The following is a 17,981-nucleotide window of genomic DNA, read 5'->3' as shown; positions in this document are numbered from 1 at the left end:
CTGCTAAGAAAACTTGGGGATGATGGTAGAAAAATATTTAATGATGGGGAATGAACTCAGAAGAAATGGGTATAGATGCAAAAGGGGTAAAGGGTAATATGAGAAAATCTGTGAAAACTCAAGAGATGAAGACTAGGGATGGGAAATGAATCCTAGAAAGTAAGGCTAGAAGAGCCTTTGAGACATTGTGTTTATACTTTGCAAAGCAGTATCACTTCTGTCTGCATTGCTCTGGAATGGCTTTTGTGAACATGCTCTTAAAAACCTTTAATTGTGGATATTCTACAGCATCCCTAGGTAAAACCAGAAGTGGAGGAATTAATGTCTGAAGGGATTATTCCAAAGTCTTTTCTGGAAGCCCATTAGTTCACAGTATCTTCAGCTTTGGACTGTCCTTCCTCTGCTGGGAAGCATGCATATAAAGTGAGATGGGGGAAAAAATAAAATCAGGCCTAGTTTCTCAGTGCCTGTGTTAGCTCTAGGGATCTTCTCAGTCTGCTGCTCACAAAGAAAATCCTGTATGAGGCAATCCTTCACATCGCTAGCCAAGAAGAGAGCTCTCCCATCCCCCATTTTATTGATGAGTGTAATGAAAGAAGGTTCACTGGGGCCCCGAATAAAGGAAGGAGAAAAAGCTTCATTCTTGGCTGGATTCGTTTCACGTCTTTGTGGTCTAGGTGAGGCTAACTGCCATGTGGAAGAAGGGCGGGGTGTTGGCGCTCCCATATTTACATACTGTAGAAGGGCAGTGGTGTTTGCTTGTGCAGGATGCGTGACTGGACTCTCCTGGGGCCTTCTGAGCTCGTACCAGCAGTAACCTTTGTGTAACCTCCTAGTTCATGAGACCCTGGATTCAAAACCACGCTGCACTAACGGACAGAGTCAAATTCCCACTTCAAAGCTATTAGCTCAAAATACGCTTTGCTTTCTCAGCAGCATGTCTCCTTTTTTGCAGCCTTATCCTCTGACATCAGGTAGCTGGACAAATAGATTTTTGTCAAATCGTTGGTAGCATGAAACTGTGACCTTAGTAATGCACTATGCGGTGTTTCCTAGGGCTCCAATGGAAGGAAGTGGTTGAGCAGAAAGCACTGTTCACTCACTGGTGAAGGTTCAGAGTTGGTACTGAAGTTAATTTTTTCTTAAAAATAAGTTCTTATAATCTCCAGGCTTTCCTGCATGTGCAGGGCTTTCCTGCACATCCCTGATGTGCAAATCTCCAGGCTTTTGTTAATTAAAAAACATGAGTGTTCCTGTGTGAACATTTTTAAAAAAAATGAAAATCTGTAAGGAACATAGCACTTGAATGCTTGTAGCAGATGTGGAGCCCAGAACTTGAAAGTCAAACCAAGTCCAGACACAAATGAAATTGACTTAATTGAATTTTTTAGTTGCCAAAGAGAAATGCTCAATGTGTAAGAGTATTAAAAAAGAAAAATCACTTCAGAATGATTTCAGTGATTAAAAAAGGGCAGTCATACCAGAAGGAAGGAATTAGCTTGTGTTACAGATGTATATTTATAATCACACATGGAGAAACAGGCTTTAGGATTTTTATATGATACTTATATACTACATTACACTGCACACCTTTAAATTGATAGGGCCCACCCTTTTAATAATAAACCAGGTGTGCTTTATCATAAAGAATGCGTGAGCCCTCCCAAATTGCCCATAAAAATTCTGTCTACTTAACAGGTGAAGGGGAACATAGATTGTGAGCATGACAACTAGCCAGTGGCAGAGCAGGGAACTGAAGCTGGGAGTCTTAACTGCTGGGGAAACACATTTTCTTTTCTCAGCCAGTTGGCTATTAAGTGGTTTCTGCAAGCAACCGACTAGAAGATAAGAATTTTGATCTTGTGTATCAGCTTGTTTGATTTTGATGCTAGCTATGCCTCTGCTTTTAAAGAGACAGGAAGGATTAAACATGAGAGGCAAACTCCTGTCCTTTCTTTATCCCTGATGCGCAAATGCAGTAGTAGAACAGGCTGTTAATTTGAGCCTGATAAAAGTTCATCTTGTGCTTAGAGAGAGGTCCGTTTCTGGTGGCCTATTTCTGATAGCATTCAAGCTTGATTCAAGTATACAAGTCTCTCAGGTTGATCAAAAGCAAAGTTGTTGTCTTAAAAACAAAGCTGTAACTAACACTTCACCCAGCTGACTTTTGTCCTAGGCTTTCCCTTCCACAAATCCCATTTTCTGGTTTCCTTTGCAACACTGTGGGAGCAGAGAACTGGCGACAGACTCGTGTGGAGTCTCTCCTTGATTCTGCACTGCTGACTGCAAAGATCCTATAGAAAACATTATTGTTGCTCTGAAATTTGTGTGGAGCTGCTGTCCTTAGCAGCAGGGATGAAATCGTGCTAGTTATTAACGTTTTGAATAAATCTGTCCTCAGACTTTCCTTTTGCACAGTGGCGCACAAACAGGTGCCACGAGGGTGCGTGAATTGCCTCAAACTAATCCACTGAACCTGCAGGGTTGCCTGATGTCCTAGAGCTCAATCAAGTGCTGCATGAATGGCTCTGTGGTCATTACATGCCACAGTTCTGCCTCATTTGGGGTGGAAAGGAGCACCCTGCTCTTACATACTATCCAAGCTTGTGTAGTACTGGCTGGAAAGCCTGGTGAGGGATGAGGGACCTGCTCTGCTGTCGAGTGCCAGAAAAAAGGAGAGTCCCTGCCCCAAACGTCTCGCTACCTAGATTGATGGGGTGCTCAGTTGATGTGTTGGCAAGAAGCAAAAGGAGAATACGGTGAGCGAGACTAGTGGCTGCTTGCCCTCTTGATTCTCCGCTGGCGATTTGCAGCAACCTCAGAATTGGTTTAAGGACAGTCCTCTGGAAGGGATGTGTTGAAGGAATTGTTGGGAATGGGCATTCAATGTAAAGGTGGAAGTCCAGAGAGCTCTTGATTGGGAGGAGGGTGCAAGCACTCACCCTGGCTGAGTTTGTGAGGCACCGTAGCTGAAAGAGAAAGCGAAGGTGGTACTATTTAAAGGCTGAGGACAGTACCGAGTGGGGGGAGGCTGTGCCTTGGGACCTTTTCCTGTTTTTAGGACATGGTCAGCTCCACTCTGTTTTCCTGTTTCCTGTGACGTATCATGTTTCCCTGGGGATGGCCTGTTCAGGGCTGTGATTCTCCTTTCAGTAACCGGCAAGATGCTTGCAAACCAAGCGTCTTTCTTTTCTGACTCCTGCAGTGTGTGTGTGTGGCGTGCTTTAAAGAACCTGAAATCCAACATTTATAACTATTGGGAAATAAAGACTGGAGGTGTCCAGTAGGACCGGTTCTGCCTTTGTGTGTCCAGCACGCGGGTAGGAGGTCTTTACACCTTGCCCAGGTGAACTGCAGGCAGAAGTCTCCCTCTTTGCCCACACTGAGATGTCACGTCACCTCAGCTCTGCCAACCACTCTGCACTACTGTCATCTCCTCCGTTTGGTGTGGAGAGCTTGGTTCAGGCAGCAGCATCTCTCTCTGCCAGTTACCTCTGTAACTTCAGCAGCCTCTGCGGTGGGGTGCATGGGAGGGTCAGGAACTTCCTTTGCTCTCCAGATGTGCTGGTTTTGTTTCCAGAGGAGAGTTGAGCTACCGATCCCTTGATTCTTGCAGCAATGATGAAGTTCTTATTCTTATTGCACCACTGATACAAAGCTGGTTGTCTGCACTGTGTTGGAGGAACGTCAAACTCCTCCTTGTCTGTGTGCTGCAGCTCCCTTCCCAAGAGAGGACACATCTGTGCTGCTCTAGAGGATCCAAAGTGGCCTCAGCTCAGAGCATTGCTGGTGAGGATTCAGCTCCTCATGAGCTCTTCTGCTTAAAGCACTGTCCAGGCTAGCTGCGGTGTTGTCGGATATGTTACTGCAGCATGTGCAGTACCAACACTTGTAACTAAATCTTGAAATTTCCAAGTGAAGATCTCCATGGCTGATGAACAAGACTGTTCTAGGTCTCTGTATTTCCCTTCTCTGTGAGCTGGATACAGGTTGTTGGATGAGCTCAGCATGAGGAAATGGATATTTAGATCCCCAGAGATGCTGTGTGCAGAATACAATCAGCTTAAAAACATCCAGTAATGTTCTATCACGGAGGTGAATATTATGTGAATTGAGTAGCTTCATGATGCCAGACTGTTAATTAAAATAGGGGGGCTGCAGGGATGTGAGTGACTCAGTACTGAATCCATGTCCCAGGATTGTACACGGGATACCATCTGTTGGGTGAGGAGCTGTCTTGCTGCAGCTATTCAGAATGAAAGAAATGGTATTTTAGCGTAATCTGCTTGCCAAGATGGCAGCCGTGACATTAATGTGGCTGCAGCATCCAATGTTGCAACTTGGGTAATTGCTTCTGTGCTTCTCTACCTCCATGTAATTTTAGTCAAGAGACCATGTTCTTCAATCCCTGTTAGCTGTTGTGTTACCATCTGTAAAACAGCGGCTGTGTTCAACCTCTGAGGAGGCCTCAGGCTAGTGGGACGTAAAAGGATCTGTGTCTACTGGGGGAAAATGTTTTTCTTCTTCCCCTCTAGATGAGAGTGAAGCCCATTATTTATGCATGATCTCCAATTAGCAGCAATTGTGCTCACTGTTGTTGGTGGGAGTGGCTGTGGCAGGCAGCCAGTAGGTACATGTGGCAATTATACATGCGGTTGTGGTACGTGGTTAAAAGGGGGTGTAGGAAGTGTAGGCTGTTTCATACATTACATGGATTGGATTTCCAAATACTTGTCTCTCTTTGAGGAGTGTTATTAGAGATGCGATTTGCAAAATGGCTTTGCTTCCATTTAAGCATTTCATGCCCAGGTTACAAAGAGCACAGCTCTGTTGCACACTCAGGAAGCTGAAAGCCAGGCTGTAAACACTTGGCTGTTCCTACAGATCCCTGCTGAGGGGCTGTGATCTTGAACTGTTTGGAAAAAGTTGCTCTTCCCTTGGAAAGGGGTTTGGTGGGAACTTGCTTTGGTGGCCAGGTGATAAAATGAAGAGCGTTTCAGCAGTAGAGCAGAGTTTAAGAAGGTGCGTAAATACGTGTGGGTTTTTTTTTTTTTTCTGGTTTTATTTTTAAAGGCTGGGAAGTCGCTTGGGCTGATTGATTGCATGGCTGGAGGGACTAGGACAAGCAATAAGCAGCCTCTATGGCAGCGGAGTGTTAAGGCAGAGAGCTGCAGGGCAGCAACCTGCTATACCAGTTTGGCGGCCAGCTGCCTGCCTGCCCCTCTCACTTTCTGGCCTTTGGGTGGTAGTGACATATCACCTGCTCAAAGACTGTGGCTGTTAATTCAGGAGGTGATAGCAATGGGGGAAATGCAGCACTTCTTAGTGTCAGAGCTGTGAATGAGCTGTTCTCCCTGGAGTCGCGCCTTGGCTGCATTTAGTAACAGCATAGAGCTGGGCAAGTTTTCTGCCTACTACAGCAGAGCTGGGAGTGGGCAGGAATTGTTTAAGTTAAACACACATTCATGTTTTTGCCCCTTTTCCATCTGACATGGTAGACCCGCCCACGCTGCTGATTATTGCAGTTAGGGAGAGCTGCTGTTTGCTTTAGAGCTGCTGCATGTTGTGGGCAGGAGGCTCCCCCTCACCCCAAGCTGAGGGCTGGGGGTGCTCAGGCTGACGGCTCTTCTGACCTGCCAAGCGTGTCACCGCACCTCAGCACGGCTGGAGGAACTCCTGGAAAAGCTGCCATTTTCCTCTTCTGACTGAAATTGTGAATCCATCTCTTTCACACTGCTTGGCATAAATACACGTGTATTTATGCCAGCCCTGTAGCAGCATCCTTGAGCTGGATGAGCGCTCGCAGCCTTGTTTGGGCAATGCCTATCTCTTGGCAAGTGTCAGCATTTAGATGGGAAGAGCCGTGCTTAGTTTTAGGCTGGCTGAAAAGTTAAGTCTTTCCTGATCGTTCAGAGCTCCCAGGCTTTGGATGCCTGAGATATTGTCTAATGGAGATGCCTTCTTGTTCAGCAAACAGTGCTGGCATTTTCATCTTCTGGGGAGGGGCAGGTCGTCGCCAGGCTTCCACAGGGTTGGAGACACCCCTGGCCCCGTGTGTCTGAGCCTCTGCTTCACCTTGAATGTCCAGCGCTGTTCTCTGGCTCTGCAAAGCCATAAAGGGCAAAACAACGTCCAGTCTGCTTTGTTCAACCATGTATAACCTGACACCCAGATTGTCGTCATTGTTGTTTTGATTTCTAAGTTGATGTCGCTCTGTCAGGAAGAAGCTGGAGGAAATAACATCGGGACACTGCAGCCAACTGTACAGAGCTGTCTTTCCAGCTGCAGTCTGGCAAACAGTTCGTCCTCGTGGCAAGCATCCCTAGCACTGGGGTTTCAGGGTGCGCTTGAGGAGAATCCTTCTTCTCTCACTGTGAAAAGGGGACAACAGTGTTGGTGAAAGAGGGGGTTGTCTGCACCTGCAGAGCCAGAAAAGGTAATTGGGAGAGGTATTCCCAGGCACGAGGAGTGGGCTTCTCAGACCACAGGTCTGAAATGGATTGCTTTTTTTGGTATCTGAGTCTCCTCCTTCCATCTTCCTCTTTGAATTGCACGCTTAGTGCTTTTTAAGAACAAAGCCTTGGCTGCAATCAGCTGCACTGAGTCCAGTTCCCCATAAATATTTGATTCAGAAAGATCAATTTTGTTGCATCTGTAAGTGCTTTGGGGTGGGTCTGTCAGTTCCATGGGTCTGTTCATGCCCTAATGTGAGATGTCCCTGATTGCTTCCTTGAGACTTTGGTTACAATAGAAGCAATTCCAGTGCACGCTCAGGGAATCTGAAGGTGACAGAGTGCATGACAGCAGCCTGGCCCATGCTCACCAGTAAAGATCTTGTAATACATCCCTAGATTGTAGACAAGCAGGAGGCCTCCTGTATGTTGTGACTCCGTGAAATACTTGGAGAGTCCGATAGAGTTGGTCACATAAATGTCTTGTTGCTCATCCCCTTGCTGAGGGAATTCTCTGTGAGATCCAATCAGTCAAATCCCTGGTAACAAAGAGGTTGAGGTACAAAACCAGTGCCATATGTTTTATTGAACAACTTCTGTGCCCGGTCCCGTCACCAAGTCAGACATAATCACTGACGTTTGGACCTCATGGAATGATAGTTCTGTATCTGTAACCACGTTTGTCTCTTCACAGCCTGTGGAGGCAACGGATGATGCCTTTTGGGACCAGTTCTGGGCAGACACAGCCACTTCAGTGCAGGATGTCTTTGCCCTTGTACCAGCTGCAGAGATACGAGCAGTGAGAGAAGAATCGCCTTCAAACTTGGCGACTTTGTGTTATAAGGTAAGGTTGGTGCTGTTGTCTTCCTTGGTGCTGTGCTAGTAGGGGGCTGTCCCTGGATCAATAGTCCTGTGGCTCCCAAGGGGCGACAGGTACCACATTATTTCCTTGTACCCCATGATGTGCTTGCTTGTCCCTTTCTCCTCCTGATGGTAACTCTGAGCCCATCCTCTCTTGGTTTAGGACTGACCACAGCTGGCATTTACTCACTTAGGAGCGTTTTTTCTCCTGTCCCCTTCCTGTGTTTCACCTTGCCCTCTTGCGTCTTCCCTGCTGTGAAAACTGTTTCCTGCTTAGGTGACTTTGTACCAAGGCTGCGTATTTGTGGTGAGGCTGAAACATCTGATTCCCTCTCTGCATCTAATTGCTCCTCACCATGCATCAGTCTGGCTTTAAGCTCACAGATCCCACTGTGGAGTTTTTCACTATAAAAGTGCCTGGATTAAGTTCAAGGGAGATCTTAAGACTTTTCTTCTTTCTGCTGTGACATCAGAACGACCCTGATGCTGCTTCTGGTGTTGCCATGCCCTTAAGTGCAGCACAGGGGACACTGACTCACGTTTCCTACCCTGCCAAATTTGGCAAAATGTCAAGCTGGTGAACAACAGTTGACGCTGCTCAGGGAACAGCCTGAGACTTACTCTGCCTGGGAGAGTGCAGGTGTTAATTCTGCTCCTGATTTGAGCCATACAAAGAGTAGCCTTGAATTTGTTGTACTGGAAACATTTGGAATGGCATTTTTCCAGTTTTAAATGACTGTTGCAATCCTGTTTTTCTTTCCTGCTCTACAAAATGTGAGTGAGACCTATTGAATCATATTGAAGGTACCTCTGACTGGGAATCGTGTCTCAGACGGAGGCCTGTAGTGCATATTTGAGAAAGAATACAAAAATGAGGAAAAATTGAATGGTTCTTCCCTAGTGCTGTCTCCTGGCTTCTGGCAGTCAGCAGCTTGGGAATCGAGAAGGGCTGAGGAGACCTGTACTGACCACATAACCTCTGTCTATGTCCTCTTTCCCCCAAAACCAAGACTTAAAGTATGATCTCTTCTCTCTACTGGAAGCAGATGTGTTGGGAGACCTGGTCATTGCAGGACTGTTTGTCCAGGAGTCCTAGATCTTGGGATATCAGGGTCAGAGGAGCCTGCAGACTCCTGCAGTGTTTTTCCTAGGCTGAGGGCCCTGACCTGTGCCAGGTGCAGTGTGCCACTGGACTTAGCAGTGCTGCATGTTTGTGGAGAGCAGAACAGCATAGCTGAAATGTCATTTGCAGTCATGGCAGGAGACTCAGACTGTACAGTGTCATAAATGTGCCTGAAAAAATAGTTAAGCTCAGCCATAGAGTAGTGTGTGGATGGAGACTACACAAACGGCATTTAAATATCCATTAAGTCAATGACGCAGGCTAGCAGAGTCAGTGACCCAGACAGTTTGCTATGAAAATAAGCAGGGACACATGACCTCATGAATTAAAAAGCAGCAAGGTGATCCCTTGGTAAATGTTTTGTCTTTCATTCCCCCTCTGTTTCCCCTTGGGATCAGGGAGTAAGAACAAGTGGGTGCAGCTGCTGGGGGAAGGAGCTGCCCTTTTCTGTCTGTGGGTAAAACCTCCTGCCGCTGCCTCCTGGGGCTATGGTTGCTGCCTGGCAAGATCCACATCCTAGTCTGAAAAACCCAGTGTGACTGTTTTGGTAGTGATCGGGTGGACTGCAGAGACTCAGCCTAGAAGCTCTTTACAGAACAGCAGTCCTACTCACAGGGTGGGTGGGGGAAACCTGGGCTACCACCCTCCTCTGCAGCAGGACCTTGACAGACTCTGCTGGAGGCTGTATCCGTACACTTAATAGTCATAGGCAGCAGCTTAGCTTCCACCTCCCGAGTCAGGAGAGGTCCCTGCTGTAATCGCAATAGCACACATAGATCTGTCAGACTCTGTGTGTTTCTGTGCAGTCTTCCCCTGCCAGCGCCTCACACCATGCAGCACAGTGCTGCTGTCTTGATTCTGCCTGCGTCTCGTGTACCTGATGCGGTTGATTAATCTGATTTGCTCTTTGCAGTGTGTGGTGTCATGGAGCAGAGCTGGAAGGAGCCTTCTGGTGCTGTGGCCGCCTGTCCCACATGGCACAACACGTGTGCTGTGTGGATTAACCCTGGCGTGTGAGGTCTCTTGCAGTGGGACAGTAGGAATTCAAGAAGGTCTAAGATTGTTAACTATATTTCTGCAGTGGTTCAAACAGCAACAGTGCGTGTACCATCAAACTCGGAGAATATGGTCTCCAAGAACTGCTTATAAGTCTTATGTGAGGGTGTCACCAGCAGGATGGACCTGCCCAACTCTTGCTAACTTGTGTCCAGGCTAACGCTACCTGCCTTGCTTTTGTCTTCTTCAGGCTGTGGAGAAGCTGGTGCAGGGAGCAGAGAGCGGCTGCCACACGGAGAAGGAAAGGCAAATCGTCTTGAACTGCTGCCGGCTCCTCACCCGTATCCTGCCTTACATCTTTGAGGACCCAGACTGGAGAGGTTTCTTCTGGTCAACTGTCCCTGGGGCTGGCCGAGGAGGGGTCTGTCTCTTGGCACTTATTCTTCTTTCTGGAGGGTGAAGGGGAGGCTGCAGCAAGGAGACCCTATACGCTTTTTGGGGCAACTTTATTCCAGTTATTTCTATTTGGACAGAAATTAGGTGGCACCTTCTAAGTTCTTTTCCTTCCTTTCATTCTTGCTGCTTTTTCTCTCACCCTCAGCTGCTTTGTTTAGCAAAGGTTGCTGCATCATCTGAATGCTTCACTTAGGTGTGTAGCTGTAGGAGAGAGCTGGTATGTGAGGGAAGGCTTCTCCAGTATAACCAAAGGTGTGAATCGAAATGAACGTGAGAGCAGTACTAAAGGCTGTGTGACTGTCTTAGGCTGAAATGACCTTATTCCACTGACCAAAATGGATTTAAGTTTCAAGTCAAACTGAAAAAGGGTGTCATTTCCACTGATTTTACGATGCCACATTTAAAGCAAATAGTGCCAGAGAAACTCTTTGCATCATGACTCAATACATTGCTTATGAACTGAGTGATACAGTTTTAACTGGAGCCTAGCCTCATACGTGAAGCCCACAATTGAACAAGAGTGCTTACAGAATTAGGTACTGTTTCTGGTGCTGTCAGTGATGTGTCTAAACTCGGGGGGGGTCTTTGAACATCCCTACATTTCCCTGTCTGGAGAGCGGGCACAATAGTGCTCTTCTGTGTCTCTCAGGGTGAAAGTGCTTTAGGATTTCCTGCAAATAGGAGAAATAGTGTTGAAAACACAGTTGAGTTAGCCAGGAATTTGCCCGCTTGCTCCCTCAGCAGCTGCTTACTCTGTGCGTAGAGAGCGCTCTCCTATGAGTTTATGAATCTGCAGGTCAACATGGCTGTGCTGAAGAGTGTGGTTTCCCATGAACGTTAAGTGTACTGCAGTGTTTTTGGGGAAGGTGATAAAGGATTGGCAGTAGTTGGTATAGTACAAACCTTGCACCTTACTCTGTCTCTGCCTGTCACCTCTAATCTGTTTTGCCTGAGGCCACTTCAAGGGGAAATTCTGGGTGGTGGAAAGGGAAGTCTTTGCCAGCCCTGCTCTGTTATGTGACCTGTGCGATTGGGAGGGTGGTGGTTGTCCATCCTTTCATCCCCGCAGGGGCCAGGGAGTACTGGAGAGGCTTAACAATGGAGGAGCTTGTTTTGGGAACGAACATATGGGGTGCCTGCTGCTCTGACCCAGACAGGCTGCTGATATTACTGTTTTTCCACCTTGTTCAGCACCTGGAAGAGAGTGTGTCTCAGGCTTAGAGTGGTGGGGTCAACCGCAAGGCAATCCAGCCCAGTGGATGTGTCCTGGGTTTGGGAGCCCTCCTGCTGCGTTGTGCCCCTTGAATGTCGGTGGAACTGTTCTGGTTCAGCATGCTCCACTATTTAACCATGTGCAGAAGCAGCTGTGCGGCCGGCTGAGCTGTCTGGCAGGGGATAACAAATAAAGCCCTGAGACGTTAGGGAGGCTGGGGTTGTGACTAATCTAGAGGCGACAGCTTTGCTGTCTGAGGACTGATTTCTCTCTGGGGAGTGAAGGGGAAGAAGATGGCATGCCTGCACCATTAGTAAATATCTCTGCGATTATCCTTCGCCTGCTTCATGATGCAGTGATGGAGGGCAGAGCTCCTGGAGCATGGGTGCCTCCCTTCTGTAAGGGAGTCTGTGTTGTGTACGGATCTTCTGTTTTGTTCGGTGTCACCCGTTTTGGATGTGGTAGTACCCAGAGCCTGCAGGGACTTTTTTTCTGGCAGCTGAGGTGATGTTAGCAAAGATCATTCTTGGAAAAGAAATCCCATTGCACACTAACACTTGTCACTTCATCTCTGACTGTGAGCCCAAGTAAAAGCATCTTTGCTGTGCTAGCTCCATCCATCCTTTCTGGGCCTCTCCTTACATCCGGGATCTGTTTGACACTAATCTTCCTGCTGTTGCTGAGGCAGACGTCAGAACCATACAGGCTATTATCTCCGTTAGCTGCCTGCTGTGATTTAAGAGCCATGTGTCGTGCACAGGCTGACAGAGGCCTGGCTGAGACAGATAAGCTCCTGCCATTCCTGCTCCCTGCCTTTCCCTCCAGCACCAATGTGTTGTGGGGAAGGCCTCCCATCCAGGATGCTCTTTGACAGGCAGGATCTGGTAAGGTTTCCCGTGGCAACGGCTGCAGAGGAGTAGCCATGCATGATTGGAGTGATTGCTTTGAACACTGGAGATGGCAAAATCCCCTCTGCTGTCATGCTTGCCCTGCCATGGCAGGCTGAGGTGGTCCCTTGCGTGTCGCATGCAGCCTCTTCCAGTTCTATCACCAGTTCTGGGAAGACCATGCAGGACTTTGAGAGTTTTTATACCTTATTGCTACTGGCTGGCTTCTTCCTGTTGCTGTCTCTGTGCACCATCCAAATCGCCCTCCTTCATGACTGTAAAACCCTCTTCTCTGTAAATGGTTCCCTTTCCTCTTGTCTTCAGTAAGTCAAGCATTTCCATGTGGCAAGGTCCAGTGCTACTCTTCTGTTTCCCCAACATCTCTAGGCCTTTGTCTGCTAAGTTTGATGTCATTAAAGATCTTGTTCCTGTTTGGTCATCACCTTCCGGGGGGGAATTTCTTTCCTCTACTGGATGGGTTTTGTGTGTTTCTCCCTCTTGTTCCTTTGTAACTTCTTGCTTCCCTGCGTGTTCTAGAGGAGTGTATCTTCTCTTGCTGTGTTATACTAGTGTTACTGTGTGCTCTTTGCTAACCCTAGGCTAACAATATTCTTCGATGTTTCTCACTTTAGGGAGATGAAGATGATGAAAATGCCCGGCCACTGGCTGAGTCATTGCTCCTTGCTGTCGCAGATCTGCTCTTCTGTCCCGATTTCACTGTGCAGAGCCACCGGAGGAGCACGGTGGTAAGTTGAATCATGAGATTATCTGCATAGAGGTAGATTAGCTGCATGGTGGGGTGTACCCTGGAAAACCCCATCAGCTTCCTGCAAACCTGCAGGCAGGAAAATACGGAGTCCCTGAGCTTGAACTCACAGTGGCTAACATTGATCAACATTTTGGGTTCACTCTGTGGTGTTTGTACCTTCTAAAACAGATGTTCTGAGACAGCTGGGTGAGTCTCAGTTGGAGTGGCTGGCACTTACCCCCGCACTACGTACAACTCACCCCTCAGGAAAATGTCGTTATGCTGGCAAACATCCGCTCTTCTGTTGTTGCCAGTGGAGGAGAGACCTTTAGCACCTTCTCCGTTTCACTGGCAATTTGGTGCAGTCTGGGTCAGGAAGCAGCAGTTTGCCTGATCACAGGTGCTGTGATTGGAATGAGTAGATAGTCTCTGTTGTGTCTTTCCACCTCCTCTCCCTCTTTCTATCATTACAGCAAAGACAAATGTGTTCTGACGCTTATGGTGACTGTCTTTACTTCAGAGGAGTTCCCTAGGCAGGGCTCTCCTACCAGGTGTGCTAAGGACAGATTCTGGTGCGTCTCCCTCCCTCCCTCTCTCTTACTCTCTCCCCACCAATGACTGTGGTGTTTTTTGTAGGTCCAGTCTATAAACAAAAGTGGGCAGCTCTCCTTTTTGGTATAGCTACGAAGTAGACTAAAAAGAAACATGCCGAACCATAGTGTATTTCATGACTGCAAAATTCCCTGACAAACCTGAGTGCTAAAGTGCTTGCTTGAAGCTTCTAGGTAGTAGAAACAGAGTTAAAAATCTGTCACCTGCAGATGAGGGGGTAAGGCTGGATCAAAGCTACATGAATATGTGTTAAGTGGGAGTGTGGCTGAAAGAGATGGACTTGTCTTGTGCTATCACTTGGGATGGATTGCACAAGTGGGAGTGACATTTTTTCCTGGGAGAGCCTTCCCCACCACACCTGTGGCAGCAGTCAGCCTGGCTTTCCAGGACTCTGGGCAAGCTGAATTAGATGATGGGATCATGAGTGCTTCATGTTCCTTGCTGTTAGCTGTCTGTCTGCTGCCTGCAGCCTCTGCAGTCTTTGCCTAGCTGTCTTCCCTCTCTGAATCTGGTCTGATCTGCACTCTTGGGTCTTGCAGGTTAAGAGCAGAGATGGGTACAACCACCTCATGCTCATGGCAGAACAACATATGGCCCCGGAGATACAGATGGTGGTGGATAGTTGCTGAAGCAGAATTGAGTAAAGAGGAAGAGCAGGAGCTGGGAAGGAATGGGCAAAGGACACTCGGGAGCGACCCATACTCTTTTGCTGTTTGACCTCCTACTGAAGTCATCCCTGGAATTATGGCGAGAAACTGGGGATCCCTCTGTCATGCACATATCACTTATTTGCAAATGCTGAGCTCTTTGAAGACATCAGCACCTGCTTTTTTAGGCCTGGGCAACTGCTATAATGTTGCATTACTAGCCATAATGATGGCTAATAACATGCTGTCTCCTCCTAGTGTTCCTGCTTAGTCACACACAGTAGAAGCAGGTCTGTGGATGTAATTGCATTTCTTTGCATGAAGCCTGTGCCTGGTAGCAGATGTTTAAGATTTGATTGTGGAGGGAGGCCTTGGGCACTCCAGTCTCAGCAAGTGTTGTTCTGAGGAGCTTGGTGAGAAACCTGGCAGCAGGTGAGCTCTGGCCTATCTGTAGGAAGTGAGTAGCAAGGCAGGAAAAGCCCAGACTGTGAAGGAAGCTGCAGTTGCTTCCGTGTCAGCAGTAGTTGCTGTCAGCATGATGGTTTTGTGGGAGTCGTGGTTGGGGTGATAAGTGCATCTTGGTTGCCCTCAAACCATGCTGTCCTGAGATCAGTGCCTTTGTGGGAGGGAGGGAGGTAATGCAATTGGAATCCAGACCAATTAGAAACAGTCCTCTGATCTGCTTTCCCCAAGCACTGAGAGGGGGAAAAAAAAGGCAGGTGGTAGAATTTGCTTAATTAAACCCCAGAAAAGAGACAGCCAAAGTGTGCCAAGTGCACTTGATGCAAACATATTCCTCTGGGCCCTTGCTCCTGGTCATATATGAAGGGTCGGCAGGTGATTTTCAATGGCTGCTTGTCTCAGCAAAGCTGCTTCAACCCTGACCTGAACAACCACGACAAAGACAGGCAAATTGCTGCGTTTCATCTCCTAAGGTTTCAAAGCAAGAGTTTGGGAGTCATGCCAGCAGCTGTCAAGGGACTGGGAGGGTTCTCACTACGAGAAATAACATATTTGCTTCTTGCTTTACCCTCTGAAAAGCAAGGCACAGCCATATCTGCTTTTATTATAAATGAGGGTTAATTTGCCACTTCTCCTGCCTTTCAAGTGTAGCCATTGCATGTCACCATTATGTGGGTAAAATAAACATGACGTGTTCTGTGATAGGGTTAAGGTGTTGAACGGGACTGAACCCCTGTGTGGTGCTCTTGATCTGCAAAGGAAAAGCCCTGAGCTGGGCTGTGTTTCGTGAGATGTGGAGGAAAGGAGGAGATGGTGATGCATTCAGTAATGAGAACGTTCTCTCTGTATTTTGGCATTGGGTGACCCTTCCCAGTGCAGGTGGCTAGCGTCGCTCCTTAGCATGCTAGAGGAAGGCCCTCATTCTGCATGGTGCTCAGTACCTGTTGAAGATGAGAAGCCCTCTGTCAGGAGTGCTCCTTGAGTGGGGATATGTACAGTCTGAGTGTTTGGATGCTTTGCTGGTTTCTTCGCTATTGCTAGAAAGAGCGGCTGAACTGCCTTGGATACCACTAGTGCTGTCAACTCTTGCTCTTGCTTTCTGTGGTCCAACCTCTTATTTGTCCCCACAGGACACAGCAGAAGATATCCACTCCATTGACAGCTGTGAGTACATCTGGGAGGCAGGAGTGGGCTTTGCTCATTCTCCACAGCCTAACTACATCCATGACTTGAATAGGTAAGAGGGTCTGCAAAAGCAGAATGGAAAGAAACTGGGCTCAGGAGAAGGGGATCTGTGGGAGATGGGCTCTCTTTGCCTTCTTGGGTATCTGTGATTCCCAAGGCGCTTTCTGCTTGCTCCTTTCTGAGCTAACGGGACTGGCAACACAGGGGAAAAAAACCCAAAACAAACAGCTGACCTTTTGAATAGCTTTTTGTAGTATGGTATGGGAGTTGGAGTGTCTGCCACAGGAACTGGCAAAACATTGCTGCTTTGAAAATGCCTAGGAGCTCTGCACTGTACTTCTTTTGCATAAGGCAGCAATTCTGCTGAACTTCGTGCCAGTGACAGCAATATTGCTTATGCAGTGTGCCCAGGTGGCCAAGAAGGCCAACAGCATTCTGGCTTGTATCAGGAATAGCGTGGCCAGCAGGAGCAGGGAAGTGATCGTCCCTCTGTACTCGGCACTGGTGAGGCCTCACCTGGAGTACTGTGTTCAGTTCTGGGCCCCTCTGTACAAGAGGGACATTGAAGTGCTGGAGCGTGTCCAGAGGAGAGCTACCAGGCTGGTGAGGGGTCTGGAGACCAGGTCATATGAGGAGAGGCTGAGGGAGCTGGGCATGTTTAGGTTGGAGAAGAGGAGACTGAGGGGAGACCTCATTGCCCCTCTACAACTACCTGAAAGGAGGGTGTAGAGAGGTGGGTGTTGGCCTCTTCTCCCAAGTAAATAATGACAGGGCCAAAGGTAATGGTCTGAAGTTGCGGTAGGGGAGGTTTAGGTTAGATATTAGGAGGAATTACTTTACTGAAAGAGTGGTCAGGCACTGGAACAGCCTGCCCAGGGAGGTGGTTGAGTCACCATCCCTAGAGGTGTTTAAGAAACGTCTAGATTTGGCACTTCAGGGCATGCTCTAGTGGCAGAGGTTGTAGGTTGTTTGGTTGGACTCGATGATCTTAAGGGTCCTTTCCAACCATGAAGATTCTGTGATTCTGTGAAATGAAATGGGCTTAGCTCTCTGTGGGGAGGACTTTCTAGATGGGACTTGAGCCTTCCTTATGTGTTGTTGTAGCAAGTGATTGTGCCTTTTGCACCCAGTCCCTACTCCTGAATGGCTTCAGGCCTTGGCTTCTTCTTCCCTTCTTTCAGGACAGAGCTGCTTAAGCTGCTGCTGACCTGTTTCTCTGAGGCCATGTATCTGCCTCCCTCCTCAGACAGCAGCAACACCAACCCCTGGGTGCAGTTCTTCTGCTCTACGGAGAACAGGTGAGGGTGAAAGGTCGTGGACGGGGTGCCAGGGGGAGAAATACTTTCAGATCTCTTCTATGGAGTACGTTGGTAATGGGGGACCATAGGACTTGCTACCTCCCACATCTACCAGCCATTGTCCTTTTTCTTTGTCCCTGTCTTACGTACGCCCCATTAGCATCTGTGCTTGGTGAGAATTGTTCCTCAGTAGCAAAAGGAGAGACTGAGTGTGGTGCCCACTGGAGTTTGATGCAGGACTGAAACCTGTCCTGTGGGAAGTGGCAGATCCTGTTCTCTGCTGTAGACCCTGTTCCCTGGTGGGGATTGTGGCGTGGCGCTGCAGTGGGTGGTTTGTGGTGTTGGTGGCGGGTGAGTGCTGCCCTCTAGTGACATTGTCTTCCGTGGGACTTTCAGCTCCCTCATCTGGGGGAGCACAGTCCTGGCTGAAGGCAGACAGTTTTGTCTTTCCAGAGTCTAGAGAGCTTTGGGGTCCTGTCCCCTTTTTCACACTGCTGCGCAGGATTCCTCTGTGAGGCCACACGGCCTTTTTCACCTCCCCTTCCCTCTCAGCTGTAGTCTAGGAGACCAGCTGGGAGCTGGAGTGTCAGCTCTTGTCTCTGGGCTGCTGAGTCATGGGCTGCTGTCATAGGTTAGAGAAGATGCTAGTGTTTTGTCATGACCACAGACTTTTGGGGAAAGAGATGACTGCCCCTCTGCAAGGCAGCACCTTCTGCTTCTGCCTTCTGAGAACATTTTCTCCTCCCCAGACATGCGCTCCCACTCTTCACCTCGCTCCTGAATGTCGTTTGTGCCTACGACCCAGTGGGTTATGGCATTCCTTACAATCACCTGCTTTTCTCCGACTACCGCGAGCCCCTGGTGGAGGAGGCAGCCCAGGTGCTGATTGTCACTTTGGACTATGACAGCTCCACCAGTTCAAGTCCCACCGTGGACGGCACGACCACTGGCACAGCCATGGATGACGTGGATGTGAGTGACACTGGTATCTGTATTTGCTACTCTCCTGAACTCCCTGTGGTCCTCTTACACCAGCTTGCA

At 48.2% G+C, this 17,981-nt stretch overlaps 1 protein-coding gene across 1 annotated transcript in view; it reads left to right on the top strand.

Annotated features, from left to right (window-relative positions):
- Positions 1-17,981, top strand: part of HID1 (HID1 domain containing) — a 32,175-nt gene that overhangs the window by 1,298 nt on the left and 12,896 nt on the right. Inside the window, exons 2-7 of the mRNA XM_063352135.1 lie at positions 7,147-7,296; positions 9,683-9,853; positions 12,621-12,734; positions 15,588-15,694; positions 16,824-16,940; positions 17,690-17,912. Of these exons, the coding sequence (XP_063208205.1) occupies positions 7,147-7,296; positions 9,683-9,853; positions 12,621-12,734; positions 15,588-15,694; positions 16,824-16,940; positions 17,690-17,912 (882 nt within the window). The remainder of the gene's footprint in view (positions 1-7,146; positions 7,297-9,682; positions 9,854-12,620; positions 12,735-15,587; positions 15,695-16,823; positions 16,941-17,689; positions 17,913-17,981) is intronic.

This window comes from Chroicocephalus ridibundus, chromosome 14 (genome assembly GCF_963924245.1).
Source record: "Chroicocephalus ridibundus chromosome 14, bChrRid1.1, whole genome shotgun sequence".
NCBI classification, from domain to species: domain Eukaryota; kingdom Metazoa; phylum Chordata; class Aves; order Charadriiformes; family Laridae; genus Chroicocephalus; species Chroicocephalus ridibundus.
This window is presented reverse-complemented; position numbering and strand designations above follow the sequence as displayed.